At 36.6% G+C, this 15024-nt stretch overlaps 1 protein-coding gene across 1 annotated transcript in view; it reads right to left on the bottom strand.

Moving 5' to 3' along the window:
* Positions 1-14298, bottom strand: part of SNX2 (sorting nexin 2) — a 52240-nt gene extending 37942 nt beyond the window's left edge. The window contains exon 1 of the mRNA XM_019728009.3: positions 14088-14298. Within this exon, the coding sequence (XP_019583568.3) occupies positions 14088-14195 (108 nt within the window). The 5' untranslated portion in view covers positions 14196-14298. The remainder of the gene's footprint in view (positions 1-14087) is intronic.
* Between the last annotated feature and the right edge of the window lie 726 nt (positions 14299-15024).

Genomic DNA, 15024 nt, shown 5'->3' with positions numbered 1-15024 from the left:
AAGAAAAAACAAACAAATGGAACTACATCAAACTAAAAAAATGTTTGCACAGTGGAGGAAACCATCAACAAAATGAAAAGACAACCTACTGAATGGGAGAAAATATTCACAAATGATACATCCAATAAAGGGTTAATATCCAAAATATATATGGAACTCATACAACGCGACACTAAAAAAACAAACAATCCAATTAAAAAATAGGCAAAGGACCTGAATATACATTTCTCTCAAGAAAACATAAAGATGGCCAACAGACATATGAAAAGATGCTCAACATCATTGATCAGGGCAATGTAAATTAAAACTGCAATGCGCTATCACTTCCTACCTGTCAGAATGGCTATCATCAATAAATCAACAAACAAGAGTTGGTAAGGATGTGAAGAAAAGGGAACCCTCGTACACTATTGATGGGATTGTAAATTAGTGCAACTACTATGGATAACAGTATGGAGATTCCTCAAAATATTAAAAAATAGATCTGCCACACGATCCAGCAATTTCACTTCCCGGTATTTATCAGAAGAAAACAAAAACACTAACTCAAAAAGATATATATACATCCCTACGTTCATTGTGGCATTACAAGTAATGGTCAAGATATGGAAGCAACCTAGATGTCCATTAATATACAAATGGATAAAGAAGATGTAATACAAACACGCACAAACACACACATGCACGTATGCACGCACATGGAATATTATTCAACAATAAAGAAGAATGAAATCTTTCCATCTGCAACATCATGGATGGACCCAGAGAATATTATTATGCTAAGTGAAACAAGTCAGACAGAGAAAGATACTTACAAGTGGAATATAAAAAACAAATACATAAAATGAATAAACAAAACAAAAGAGAAACAGTCCCATAGATACAGAAAAAAAGCTGATGGTTGCCAAAGGGGAGGGCAGTGGGGGATGAGAATTGAAAACAAAAACAAAAGCAAACTCACCTGGATTGTGACTATGTTAAATGTAAATGGTTCTAGACAGTCCCCAAATTCTGTATCTCCTCAAATGAAGGCTTCTTAAACATCACAAATGTACCTGAAAGTTATGTGCCTGTCATGTATTAAAAATAACATCAGTGGGGGAAAAAAATAAAACCCCAAGAGAACATCTACTACTCTGGCCAGTTGAATAAAGGAAAAAGAAAACCTAATAGTATGAATAGGGAACAGAAATACTTATTAGTATTTTCTCTCTCACTTCTTTCACTGCAAAGGTGACCTAAGCTGAGCATAAGTGTGTGACAGTGCAGGCAGCTAAAACTCTGAGTGAAGCCTATGTTTCTGGGAAACAGCCTTGGAAAAACGGGACCAGTAAGTGTCTCTTTCCTAAGCAAAGAACAGATTTATTTACTGTCTAGTATGATAAAGATAATGTCTCCTCTGGAGCAAATAATAGGCAGACTTATTGCCTGTTATAAATGACTTGGGTTCTTCAGATGTGACACAAATCAAAGCGGATGCAACACTGGCCTGGGCTCCTCCATCTCACCACCCTGGCAAGCGAGGGGCAAGGTAAATTGTTGCAAATATGATACTCATGCTGCTCGATATGTTTTGAGTAATAGTCCTTTACTGTGTCTTCTTCCAACATCCATAAAACAAGTTATTTTATTAGCTTACAAGGAGAGTAAAATTTCAGACCCTTTACAGTTCTTGAGATAAAAAGTGACTGAACTTGAAGATAAAACATTAGACTGTATCTAATTTGAATAGCAGAAAGGAAAAAAATTGGGGAAAAAACAGAACTCAGAGACCTGTGAAACAATACAAAAACGTCTAACATTCATGTCATTGGAGTCCTAGAAAGAGTGCAGTGCAGAAAAATACTTCAAGAAATTGTGCCCCCAAACTGCCCAAATTTAGTGAAAGTCATAAATTTAGGTTTAGGAAAAAGCAAACTTTGAACAGGACAACTTCAGAGAAAACCAGACCCTGCCACATCATTAAAAAAGGCTGAAAACCGAAGATTAAAACTTAATAAATTTGAAGCAGCTAAAGAAAAACAAACAAACAATCACATTTAAGGAAACAACTAGAAGGACTGTATGTTTCTCACCAGAAATGAGAGACTAGGGGACAGTAGAACATAACCTTTAAAGTGCTGAAAGAAAAGAATTGTCAACACAGAATTCTATATCCAGTAAAATATCTTCAGGAGTGAAGCTGAAATAAAGATATTCTCAGATGAAAGAAAACAGGAATCCGCCATCACAGACCAGCTCATTTAAAAAAAAAAAAAAAACAGTGCTAAAAGAAATTCTTTAGACTGAAAATGCATGAGACAGTAAAAACGTGGACCTTCAGGAATAAAGGAAGAGCTGGTAACTGGGGAAATACATTACACTGTTTTTCTTCTCTTAAGTTATTTAAAATGTGTATGACAACAAAAGCAAAAGTAATAACACTGGTAAAGTTGTCAATGTATAGAGATGTAATATATGTGAAAACTGTAACATAAAAGAAAGGAGATAAATGGACATTTATGGTTGTAAGGCTCTGTATTTTATTTGTAGAAATACAATATTAACTCTAATTAGATTATAAATGGTTAGGTATATATATTGTAATCCCTAGAGCAATGACTCTCTCTCTCTCTCTCTCTCTCTCTCTCTCTCTCTCTCTCATTGGTGAAAGCCTCAGTTTAACTGGAGACAAGACTGAAGGACTGATTATTGATCAACACACTAACTGACTTATCATCAAAGTGGACAACACCAAGCAGCTCACAGGGGACCATCCCTGCCCCCCGAGAAAGGAGCCCTGATTGGGGGTTCCATATAGATACCTGTATAGATATGTAAAGATACCTATATAGATATCTATACCGATAGAGACAAGAGATAAAGTTAAAAAACCCGGTAGATAAATTAAAATGGAATACTAATAAAGATTAAAGTAAAACAAAAGAAGGGAGAAATGGGGAAACAAAGTGGAAAAACAGTAAACAAATAAACTGGTAGATCTAATCCAACCATACCAAGAATTACATTAAATGTAAATAGTCTAAACATACAAATTAGAAGACAGATGTGACCAGATTGGATATAAAAATAACAATACACAAAAATATGCTGCCTACAAATTAACCTACTTTAAAGACATAGATAAGAGCTGGAGTGCTACAATAACATCAGATAAAGTAAAATTCAGAATAAGAAGTATTGTCAGCAATAAAAAGGGGCATCATATGATAAAAGGATGAATTTACCAAAAAAATCATAATACTAAACATCTATCTAACAATAGAGCTTCAAAATACATGAAGGAAAAACTGAACTGTAAGAATTAAAAAGTAAAAAATCTACAATTATACTTGGAGACTTTAACACTCTTCTCTCAGTAATTGACAGAATAGATAGATAGATAAGGAAAGACTTGGAAAATACTATCAATCAACTAGACCTACCAGTTATAGAATACGCCACCAATAACATCAGACTATATACATTCTTTTCAAGTATACACAAACTATGCACCCTAATAGACCATATCCTGGGCCATCAGACAAAACTTAACAAATTTAAAAGAACTGAAATCATTAAACATTCTCTGACCATAACCAAATTAAAGTAGAAATCAGTAACAGAAAGCTATCCATAAAATCCCCCAAATTTTGAAGTTAACACACTTCTAAATAAGTCACAAGTCAAACCGGAAGTCATCACAAGGAAAACTAGAAGATAATTGAAATCGAATGAAAAGAAAAAATACTGTACCAAAATATGTGGGATGCAACTAAAGAAGTGATTACAGAGAAATATATAGCTAAATACTAATACTCAAAACAAATCTCAAATCAATGATCCAAAGAAGCTAGAAGAGCAAATTAAATACAAAGCAAGCAGAAGGAAATAAAGAGCGTAAATCAATGAAATTCAAAACAAACAAAAAATCAAGAAACCAAAAGTTGATTCGTTGAAGAAGATCCCAAGAAAATGATAAACCTCCAGCAAGAATAAAATAAATGAATAACATAAGCAAAAAAACAGAAGACATAAATTATCAGTCTCAGGAATGAAAAGGGAAGAGCATCACCCATAGATCCCACAAACATGGTAAGGGAGTATTACAAAAAACTTATGCCAATAAATTTCTGATCTGAACTTTTAATGGACAAATCTCTTGAAAGACACATACTACACCAAAGTTCACCAAGGAGAAATAGTGCTACATCTATTAAAGATACTGAATTTGTGAGGAGCATTTGAGATCTTGCTTCCTGGCAATGTTGTCAGTTTGGCTCAAATAAACACTTGTAAAAAAATGGAAAAAAAAAAAAAAAGATACTGAATTTGTAGTTAAAAGTCTTCCAATGAACAAAACTACCACTAGTGAGTTCTATCAACATTTGAAACAAGACTAATTCCATACAACCTCTTCAAGAATATACAGAATAAAATGCCCCAATTGATTTAATGAGGCCAACATTTATGATATCAATATCAGATAAACACATTACAAGTAAAAGAAAACAACACATAAATATCTGTCACACAGATACAACAGCCTAAATAAAACAGCAAACTGAATGCAGCAATATATAAAAATATATACACATTATGACTATGTGGAGTTTATTCTAGGAAAGCAAGGTTTAATCAACATTTGAAAATCAATCAATGTAATCCACTTTATCAAAAAAGTAAAAAACACCTTATGATCAGCTTATTAGATGCAGAAAAAGCATTTGCCAAAATCAACATCCATTCATGGATACAAAATTTCAGAAAACTAGAAATAGACGGGAATTTATTGAACCTGGTGAAGGTTATCTACCAAAAAAACTTACAGATAACATCATATTTAAGGGAGAAAGAATAGTTTCCTCTTACAACCATGAAAGGGGAAAGGATATCCACTCTCACTGCTTCTATTGAATATTATCCTGGTGGTCCTCGCCGGTGCATTAAGGCAAGATTTAAAAAAACAAATGGTATAAAGAAAAGAACTGGAATGAAATAAAACTCTAATCAGAGGTAACACAATTATCTACATAAAAATTCCCAAGGACTCTACAGAAAACCTACTAGAACATGAGTTAGTGTGGCCCAGTTGCACGATAAAGGGTCAATATGCTGCTAGTGAGCAAATGTAAAAGGAAATGAAAGTACCATAAAACCATGAAATACTTAGGTATAAATTAACAAAATACGTGCTAGATCTGTATGCACAGATGAAATGATGAAAAAATGATGAAAAAAGTCAAGTAAGATCTAAATAAATGGAGAGAAATCATATATTTATGGCTTAAAGGCTCAATATTGTTAATATGTCTATTCTCCCCAAACTGCTCCATGGATTCATTACAACCCCAATTAAATTATTAGCAGGAATTTTGGGTAGAAATCAATAGATTATAAAATTATATGGAAAGGCAAAAGAACTAGAGCAGTCAAAACAATTTTGTAAAGAACAAAGTCAGTGGATTCACACTACTGATTCCAAGACTCAGTTACTCTCATCAAGGTAGCGTAAAACTGGCAAAAGGACAGTCAACAGATCAATGAACAGAAGAGTCCAGAAATAGACCCACACATACGTATATGCTCAATTGATTTTTCACAAAGATGCAAAGACAGCCCAATGGAAAGTTTTTGAATCTAGACTCTTTAGCTTAGCATAAAGCACTTGAGATTCAGCGATGTTGTTGCGTGTATTGAAAAATACTATCAACCAACTTGACCTAACACTTATACAACACTCCACCCAACATCAGACTATATACGTTCTTTTCAAGTGCAAACATAATCTTTACCATGATAGGTCAAAATCTGAGTCATAAAATAAACCTTAACAGTATGATTATCTTTCAATAAATGGTGCTAGAACAACTGGGTATCTACATGGGAAAAACAAAAACAAAGAAAAGCCTTAATTCATATGAAAAGTAACTCAAAATAAATTCCAGGCCTAAATATTGAAGCTAAAACTATAACACTTCTAGAAGAAAACATAAGCAAAACCTTTGTGACCCTGGGTTAGTATCAGCAAAGGATTTCACATGTGCCATAAAAGTACTATAAATAAAAAAAGGATTACTTGAACTTCACCAAAATAATAAACTTTTGCTTTGTGAAAGATACTGTTAATAGCATAAAAAGACAAGCCACAGACTAGGGAAAATATCTGTAAAACACTTATCTGGTAAAGGATTTATATTGAAAATACATAAAGAATTCTCAAAACTCAATTAAGGAAACCCAATTTTTAAAAATGTGCAAAACATATGAAAGGACACTTCACCAAAGAAGATAATTTTCAGATGGTGACTTATATACGTGAAAAGATACTGAACATCATTAATCATTATGGAACATACAATAAAACCACAATGAGGTAACACACACCTGTTAGAATGGTCAAAAAAAATCAGTGGTGTGCGGGTAAATGTTCAGCAATCAGGTCTTTGGGAGAGAAGACCCTGATTTTCAGCTGTTGCTGATTTCTGTAACGTAAACATGCTTGCTGTGGCTGGTTACCCCTCACAAACTGTGAAGTTGGGAAAATATGTACTACTTTTTACCATACAGACACTACAGACATATAACCTCAAGAGCACAGAAAACAGTAAAATGTAGCAAAGGAATTAGGAAAAGTTGAAAATATTTATTCTTTGTTTTTAATATAATATAATTATAAATTTATATAATTTAATTTTTAACAATGGTTGTGTTTATTAACCAGCTCACAAAATTCCTGAAAATTTAACAATCAGTTGTTTTGAGTCAGTATAAGCTGGCCTCAAGCTCACCGCTGCCTAAAATAAAAACTTATACGAACAAGTGCTGACAAGGAAGTGAAACAAATGGAATTCTCATTCATTGTTGATGAGAATGCAAAATGAATACAGATGCTGTGGAAAAGAGTTTGGCAGTTCTCTCTCTTTCTCTTTCTCTCTCTCTCTCTCAGAATCTTTTGTAATTTTATTACATTTCAGAGATTAAATTAATGCAAACCTGATCAGAGACTGAAATAGACAAATCCAGCTCCATCAAAGGTTCCCTGGGGCTAGCTAGGTTTTCAGGATCCAAACACTCAGTAATATATACAAAGCACAACTCTTTGATTAGAGATAAAATTTGATATGAAAGTTAGTTTTATGATACCAGGAAATACAGTAACATACTTTTGTGTTGAAGCGTCATGCACGTGTTTGAATGAAACCACAGATAATCGATTCTCAGAACACTGTTCTATTGAATCTGGTCTCGAGGTATAGGTATTACACTATAGACATTAACTCGCAGGACTAAAGCAAATGACTCCACCTCCCTGTACCTTACCCCCTTGAACCTCTTTGTAAGAAAAGTTTGGCAGTTTCTTACAAAGTTAAACATATATTAACCATACAACCCAGCAATACTATTTCTAAGTATTTACTCAAAAGAAATAAAAACCTGGTTCATTACAAAACCTCTACATAAACATTTATATTGACTTTACTCATTAATGCCCCAAACTGGAAACAGAAATGTCCTCCAACAACAAACTGCTACATATATATGACAAATTCAGCAATAAAATGGAATGCACTATTGGTACATGCAACAATATCGATAAATCACAGATGCTTTATGCTAAGTCAAAGAAGCTAGGCTCAAAAAGTTTCATACTGTATGATTCCATTTATATGAAATTCTGGAACAGACAAAACTAAAGGCAGAAAACAGATCAGTGGTTGCCAGACGCTGGGAGTGGGAGGGATTAACTACGTGAGAGAATTTTTTGGGGAATGTTGGAAGTGTTCTATATCTTGATTAAGGTGAGCATGAACTTTACTAAATTGAGGTAAATTTCAACTCAACTAAAAGCTATCATCACAGGAAAAAAACACAAGAGTTCAATTTCATAGGAAAGTGGGCATTGGTAAAATTAATATTAAAGGCAAATTTTATTCTTGTTAAGAAAAAAGTCTGCAAAAAATTGAGCATCTCTGCCTCAAGGAACTACATAACATTTTTTTTTTGGGGGGGGAAGGGGAACAGGAATTTATTGGGGAACAGTGTGTACTTCCAGGCCTTTTTTTCCAAGTCAAGTTGTTGTCCTTTCAGTCTTAGTTGTGGAGGGCGCAGCTCAGCTCCAGGTCCAGTTGCCACTGTTAGTCGCAGGGGGCGCAGCCCACCATCCCTTGTGGGACTCGAGGAGTCGAACCAGCAACCTTGTGGTTGAGAGCCCACTGGCCCATGTGGGAATCGAACCGGCAGCCTTCAGCGTTAGAAGCACGGAGCCCTAACTGCCTGAGCCACCGGGCCAGCCATAACATTTTTTACACAAACTAAAAATTCATTCTAAAATCCTTAAATTTAACGGTTTCAAGGGAACGTGGTCAACTAGAGTTATACCTCTTCATAAATCTCTTTCTAGTCATTTTCCATGCTGTAACCTTTAAATAACTGGTCATAACTTTTTTTTTTCTCTGAAACAGGTAATTGATAATCAAATTTTCAAAAAAAAATAATACATTTAAAGTTGAAGGCCTGACTAAGATTAGAAAACATAAGAAAGCAAATTATGCACTGTTACTTTGGAACAACAGATACTAAACTTTAGTTCCTCTTTACCAACAGTCACTTACACTACTTACTCTCTCTTGACAATGTCACCCACTTGCAGGGTTTCAGAGATCATCTCTATGGCATTAAGTCACTCCAGTCTTCTATACTAGTTCTGTACTATGTGCATATTCCATTCACACATGTATTACCTGGTGTTGCAGGTGTTTGTTCACACAGCTGTTTATTGTATTGACTCCTATTGGTTCACACTCCAAGAGGGCAGGGATTAGACTTCCACACAGAGTCTGGTTCAGTGTTATCATTCAATAAATTTATGTCAGTCTCAAATCTACATCTCTAGCCCATCCAGCATTTCTAGCGGTCTAACGTTATTTTCATTGGTGTATTATATCCCCAGGTGAAATAAAGTTATAATTCCTTCCCCTAAAAATTACCTGAAGAGAGGGATTATAAATCTTAAAATGTCTCTTTTTAAATCTGCTGTTGCATCAATTTCCTTCTCTCCTTTTTTATTTGTACTTTCTTCCTGAGGCCGTTAACCTCAGACTTAAAATAGCTTCCATCTCATTAACCTACCAATGATACCTCCCAATCAAAATTATCCCTCAGACTGGGGGCACATTAATTTTCCTCAGTGATCATGTTACTGCCACACAAATCTCGCACAGCTTTCATCCACATGTACAACAAATTTCAAAGCCCTTCTCACTCTCACCACATAGTAAACCTGTAACATCCTATATTCAGCCACTCAGAATTATTTATGGTTCCCAAAAATATGGAGTAAAACTTACGTGATCCTTGCCATTCCTTTACTGTGCAATTTCATTCCACCCTCTCTTAAATATTACCTCCTCACTGAGTGTTTCCCAGCCAACAGAAGCATGTACTGGTCTACAACGTGTCAGTAACATTGATAAGAATTAGAATCTTCCCATTTCACTGGTACTTTCAGTGAAACATGATGTATTTCCAGGTCCTATAATCACGATCTGTCTATAACAGTTTCCTGCATGCCTCTTTTTTCTTCACTGGAGATGTTCTGTCCTCAATGACTTGCAGCATCTTGCAATCCCACCATCACTCCCATTATCATCTCAACAGCATGGCAGAGAGTAAATACTCAAGTGTTTACTGAAGTCAACCAAGCACAGTATCTTCTGAGCACTTAGAACATGGCGTTACATGATGGGAAAGGAATCCTAAGACCTGTCAGTCTCCGATCCGGAAATTTCACTTGAAATGCTCTATAAACTCAATCATGTGACAGTGTTGGGAAAACTGTGGTCCTCATCTTAACTTCAGCTGACTCTTAGATTTGAGGTTATATGAGAACCAGGTATAAACATCTATAGTCAAATGATTTTGGACAAGAGTGCCAAGACCATTCAATGGTGAAAAAATAGTCTTTTCAACAAATTTTGCTAGGACAACTGGATTGCCACATGCAAAAGAATGAAGTTGGACCCTTACCTCGTACCACACAAAAAATTAACTCAAAACAGATTAAAAACCTATATGTAGGAGTCAAAACTATTAAACTCTTAGAAGAAAACATAGTTGTAAATCTTTATAATCTTGGATTTGGCAGGGATTCTTACATAGGACACTGAAAGAATGAATAACAAAATAAAAAAATAGGTAAGTTGGACTTCATCAATTTTTCTTTTAATTTGTGCTTCAAAAGACCATCAAGAACATGAAAAAACAACCCACAGAATGGAAGAAAATATTTGCAAATCATGTATCTGATAAAAAATTTGTATTTAGAAGATATAAAGAATTCTTACAACTCAATAATAAACACAACCCAGTTAAAAATTTCACGAAAGAACATATACAAAGGGCCAATGAAACGATGTACATCATTAGCCACCAGGAAAATGCAATCAAAACCACACTAGAAATCCACTTCACACTCATTAGGATGGATTGAATCAAAAAGTCAGATAATAACAAGCGTGGTGAGAATGTGGAGAAATTGGTACCCTCACACTCGGCTGGGAAGAATGTAAAATGATGTGGCCGTTTTGATAAACAACTCTGGCAATTCTTCCAATGATTAAATGTAGTATTACTATATGACCCAGTAATTCTATTTGTACACAAATGTTTATTGCAGCATTATTTGTAATAGCCAAACGTGGAAACAACCCAATGTCCATCAACTAACAAATGGATAAACAAAATGTGGTATTAGCCATATAATGGAATATTATTTGGGCATAAAGAGGAATGAAGTAAACTTTGAAAACATTATGCTCAGTGAAAGAAACCAATCACAAAAGACCACATATTATAATTTCATTCACATAAAATCCAGAATAGGGAAGACTATAGAGACAGAAAATAAATTAGTGGTAGCTTAAGGTTGGGAGAAGGGTTTGGGGAATGGGGACAGGAGGTAATAGTTAAAGGATATGGGTTTGCTGGTTTTTATTTTTTTCTTCTTTTTTAAATTAAAGTTTATTGGGGTGACAACTGTTAGTAAAGTTACATAGATTTCAGATGTACAATTCTGTAATACATCATCTATATATTACATTGTGTGTTCACCACCCAGAGTCAGTTCTCTTTCCATCACCAGATATTGGATGCTTTGATTTTTTTTACTTTTTTTGAGGTCATGAAAATGTTCTAAAACTGATTGTGGTAATGGTGGCACATGTCTGTTAATATATGAACATCCATTAAATTGTTCACATTAAATGGGTGAATTGTACGGTATGTCAATTATATCTCAATAAAGTTGTTTGTAAAAAAGAAAAAGAATAGACAAAATAAAAATGTCCTGAGTCAATTTTTTTTTAAGGTGCTGTCTTACTTACTCCACGTTGCTTTAGTCATCTTTTAAGTTTAGGGATATATCATTTAAGGAAAAAGCAGTACTCCTAAACAGTTTAAAGCCTTGCCTCTCAGCTACAAAAAAAGAACATGCTTTTGCCAGTTTTGTTTTTCCCCTTCTCATTCCCTTCCCTGCCTCCTATGCCATCCTCTCACCACTTTGTTCCATAATCACAAGAGAAACATACACTAGGGGTTTTAAATATGTTTTGTTTACTGAATATAGCTTTATGCAACTTTTCTTAATTTTGAAAGGAAAGGAGTTTAATATTGGGTTAAATAAAATATAGGGTTCATATACACTAAGCTGTATAATCATTACAAGCTTAACAATTATATTAAAGCTGTCTGTAATTTGATATTCACTTACATAGACTTCAATTGGTTTCTTTCCTCCAAATATCCTCAAAGAAAAAAATTTCTACATAAATTATGCAATTTTAAAAACTCTGACTTACTTGTTTTTTTAATTGAAAGACATTAATGTATGTCTTACTTTCAATTTACAGCTTAGGTAATAACTATTCAAAGCAAATGATCTGGATCAGAATCATGCCAGGTTTTGTAACTCATGTTGTCTATGAGCTAGAAGCAATGTCATGAGGAAAGCTGAATAAAAGTGCAGAATATTGGGCTTACCCCAGAATAAGAATTGCACTTTAATAATATACCTAGGTAACTTATGTATAAAGTTTGAAAATCAGTGACCTAGAGCACTTATTAAATATGCATACTCCAGTGAGACAAAGGCATCTGCATTTTAAACAAGTATCCTATGGTTTCTCCTGCACACTGAAGTATGATTAAGACCTGTTTAAAAGAAAAGTGGAGTGAAAGAACATTCCTTTCGGGATGTTTTGGTATACTAAGAAATACTGCGTATATATCCTTCCCCAAATAGTTTGAATAGACCCCCCAAAAAAAACACAAAGAAACCTGAATTTATAAATCTCAAAGTCATACCACCTTAAAATTTATAACCTAAATCAGTTTATGAAATAAGGGGTTTAGCTGAACAGTCAAAACCAACTTTATTTACAACTTTTGCAGTGCACTAACCAATGAAATTTTTTCATAACTTCTGTAGACGTTTACTTAAAAAAAGTCAACTACTTTATTAAAGACTCCCATCCAAACAGACACGGATTATAGTTCCAGAAACAGAACTCTAAAAGATGTCAATTAAACAGCATGCTTAGAGTTCACGGTATTCTAGTTTATACCTGGTAAGTCAACTTTGTTCTCTGATCCTTGCTAGAGGAAAGCCTTCGTTGCCCTCAAAGGGAATACATGTCTTAGGATCCCCACACAGACATTACCTTTCAATACATGTTAAATTAGCTATAGAAAATGTATAAACGGCTAAAAGGATACTAAGCCCCCAAAGTAATTTGTTATGCAAAATCATTTTTATTAATTCTTAGGAGATGCTGCTTTTGACAATCCAGCAAACATTTATTAAATGCAAATATTCCAGATTTTATGAGGAAGACAAAGATGATCAAGGCACTATTTTTAGTCCCAAGTAGCATATAATCTGAGGGGGGAAGTACAGTTTGGCCTAGTACCTGCATATACAATTAGCAGAATGTGGTCAGTGAATGCTGAAAACGTTCTCCAAAGTTCCCAGTTTCAGGTAACTAAATTTCAGATAATAGATATTTTACAGTAATGTTCAATTTATTTGGTGCAGAGGTGAAAAAGCCAAGAAAGCTTACAAAAAACAAAAACAGTTTTTAAGTAAGCACAGCCCGAGGTAAACAATCCTCTGGAAAATTTGCTTACGTTTTAATACACATACACACGCTTAAAATTGGGCTATGAGGTGTGTGTGCTCTCATCAAATGCAAAGCAATTCAAACATGGACTTGAAGTAGGACACCCACTACAGTTAAGTTCATGGAGGGTGTTTCCTTTGACAAAAACAGGAACACTCAGTTTCAGAGATCGCTGACCATGCGAGAATAGAGGAAATGGGAGTGAGGACCTGTTTTTATTTCTCCCCTGGTAACTTAAAACCAAACAAAAAAACCAGTTTCCTGGACTACTCCCTCCCTTCAACTTTATATTTTACAAACACTATGACCCTTAAAAAGTCTAGGAACTAGGGAAGACAAAACCGGTCACATGCATTTACCCATTCAGCAGTCCGAAACAGAGGAACCACCCTCAAGGGGAACCAGCAGTCCACGAAGGGCCACGACTGGGAAAAGTGCATCCCCACGCTCGCTACCGAGCCTGGGTCCACTCAGAGCTCACCTCACTGTTCTCCCTTTCAGGGGCACACCCTCCCACGGGAAGGGAAAGGCAAGCAACTCTCCAAAGGTGCTGCGGAGGTCGCCGGGGAGAGCGGTCACATTTACCGGGACCGAGGGCAAAACCTTCTTGGGTCTGGAAGAAGAAATAAATGCAACTGACACCGAGGAAGGCCAGCTGAGCGGGACAAGGGCGCTGCGATGCTCCGTCGGGTCCATGCCGCTCTGGGGATTATGTCAGGCCCCCCGCCCTAAGGCTAGTCAGAGGAGGCCTAGCCGCGCATGCCAACTCCAGCCCATTGACAAGTACCCGAGGTGTTGCCCGCGTCACAGGTGTCCCCCGACCAGGTCCTTGCAAACCCGGGGGTGGGGAGGGACAGGTCGGGGCAAGGAAAAGGCACCCAAAGGAGAGACGCACGGCGGAGCGCAGCACCCACGGTGACGCGGTCTCACCTCTAGGGTGGAGACAGTGCTCGTGAACAGGTCCTCTCCGTCCTCCTGCTCCTCAAAGTCGGTGGGCCTCCCGTCCCCCAATGGAGGAGGCTCCCTCTCGGCCGCCATCTTCGCTCGCCCAGAAGACTGCGCGAGCGGGGCCTTGCGGACCTGTCACGTGAGCACGCACGGCTGGGCTGGCGCGCGGGCCTCCCGGCTCCTCCGCCTCCCCCTCCCGCCTCTTGCGGCCCCGCCCAGCCGTGCGCGGCCCCGCCTCCGGTCTCGTGACGGCCCCGGTCCAGAGCGGCCGGCGCTCAGCCCCGCCCCTTTGCTTCTCTTTCCACCTCGGCGTCTGGTTTTCGGCTGTCTTTTCACCGCCTACTTGCTGTACTGACTTTTGTAGAAGAATCTGGGACTTTCATTACCACATTACGTTCTTAGCACGAGTAAGCCAAACGATTTCTGTTGGCATTACCAGTTTTAAAATCTCCTTTTAGGAAATGGAAGAGCTTGGGGACCAGTCTCTAGTCCAGGCTTGGATGATACACAGAGGGCTAGATTGAGGATTGGTAGAAAAGAGGCATCTCTCATAAATCTCTCTAGGCTGTCCAATAGAACTTTCTGACATGATCGAAATGTTCTATATCAGCGCTGTCCAATAGAGTAGCCACTGGCCACGTGTGACCACTGAGCACTTGAAATGTGACTAGTACATCTGAAGTTTACTCCAATGTCATCATGAGCCACACAATATTTTTTCCCCAGTAGTCAGAAAGCCTGGAAAAATGACAGGAAAATAAGTGGAAGAATGATAAGAGCATCATAGTCAATAACCTCAGCCAGTTACCAGCTCTTCATCATGGGAAAGTCACTTGAAGACGTTCAGCTTCAATTTTAACAGAAAAATGGGCATGTTACTAACCCTCCACTCATATTGCACAGGATTATTGTCAGGATC

The sequence above is a fragment of the Rhinolophus sinicus genome, chromosome 3 (genome assembly GCF_057876585.1).
Source record: "Rhinolophus sinicus isolate RSI-liver-muscle chromosome 3, RSI-T2T, whole genome shotgun sequence".
Classification (NCBI taxonomy): Eukaryota; Metazoa; Chordata; class Mammalia; order Chiroptera; family Rhinolophidae; genus Rhinolophus; species Rhinolophus sinicus.
Note: the sequence above shows the minus strand (reverse complement) of the source record. Positions and strands in the feature narration are given on the sequence as shown.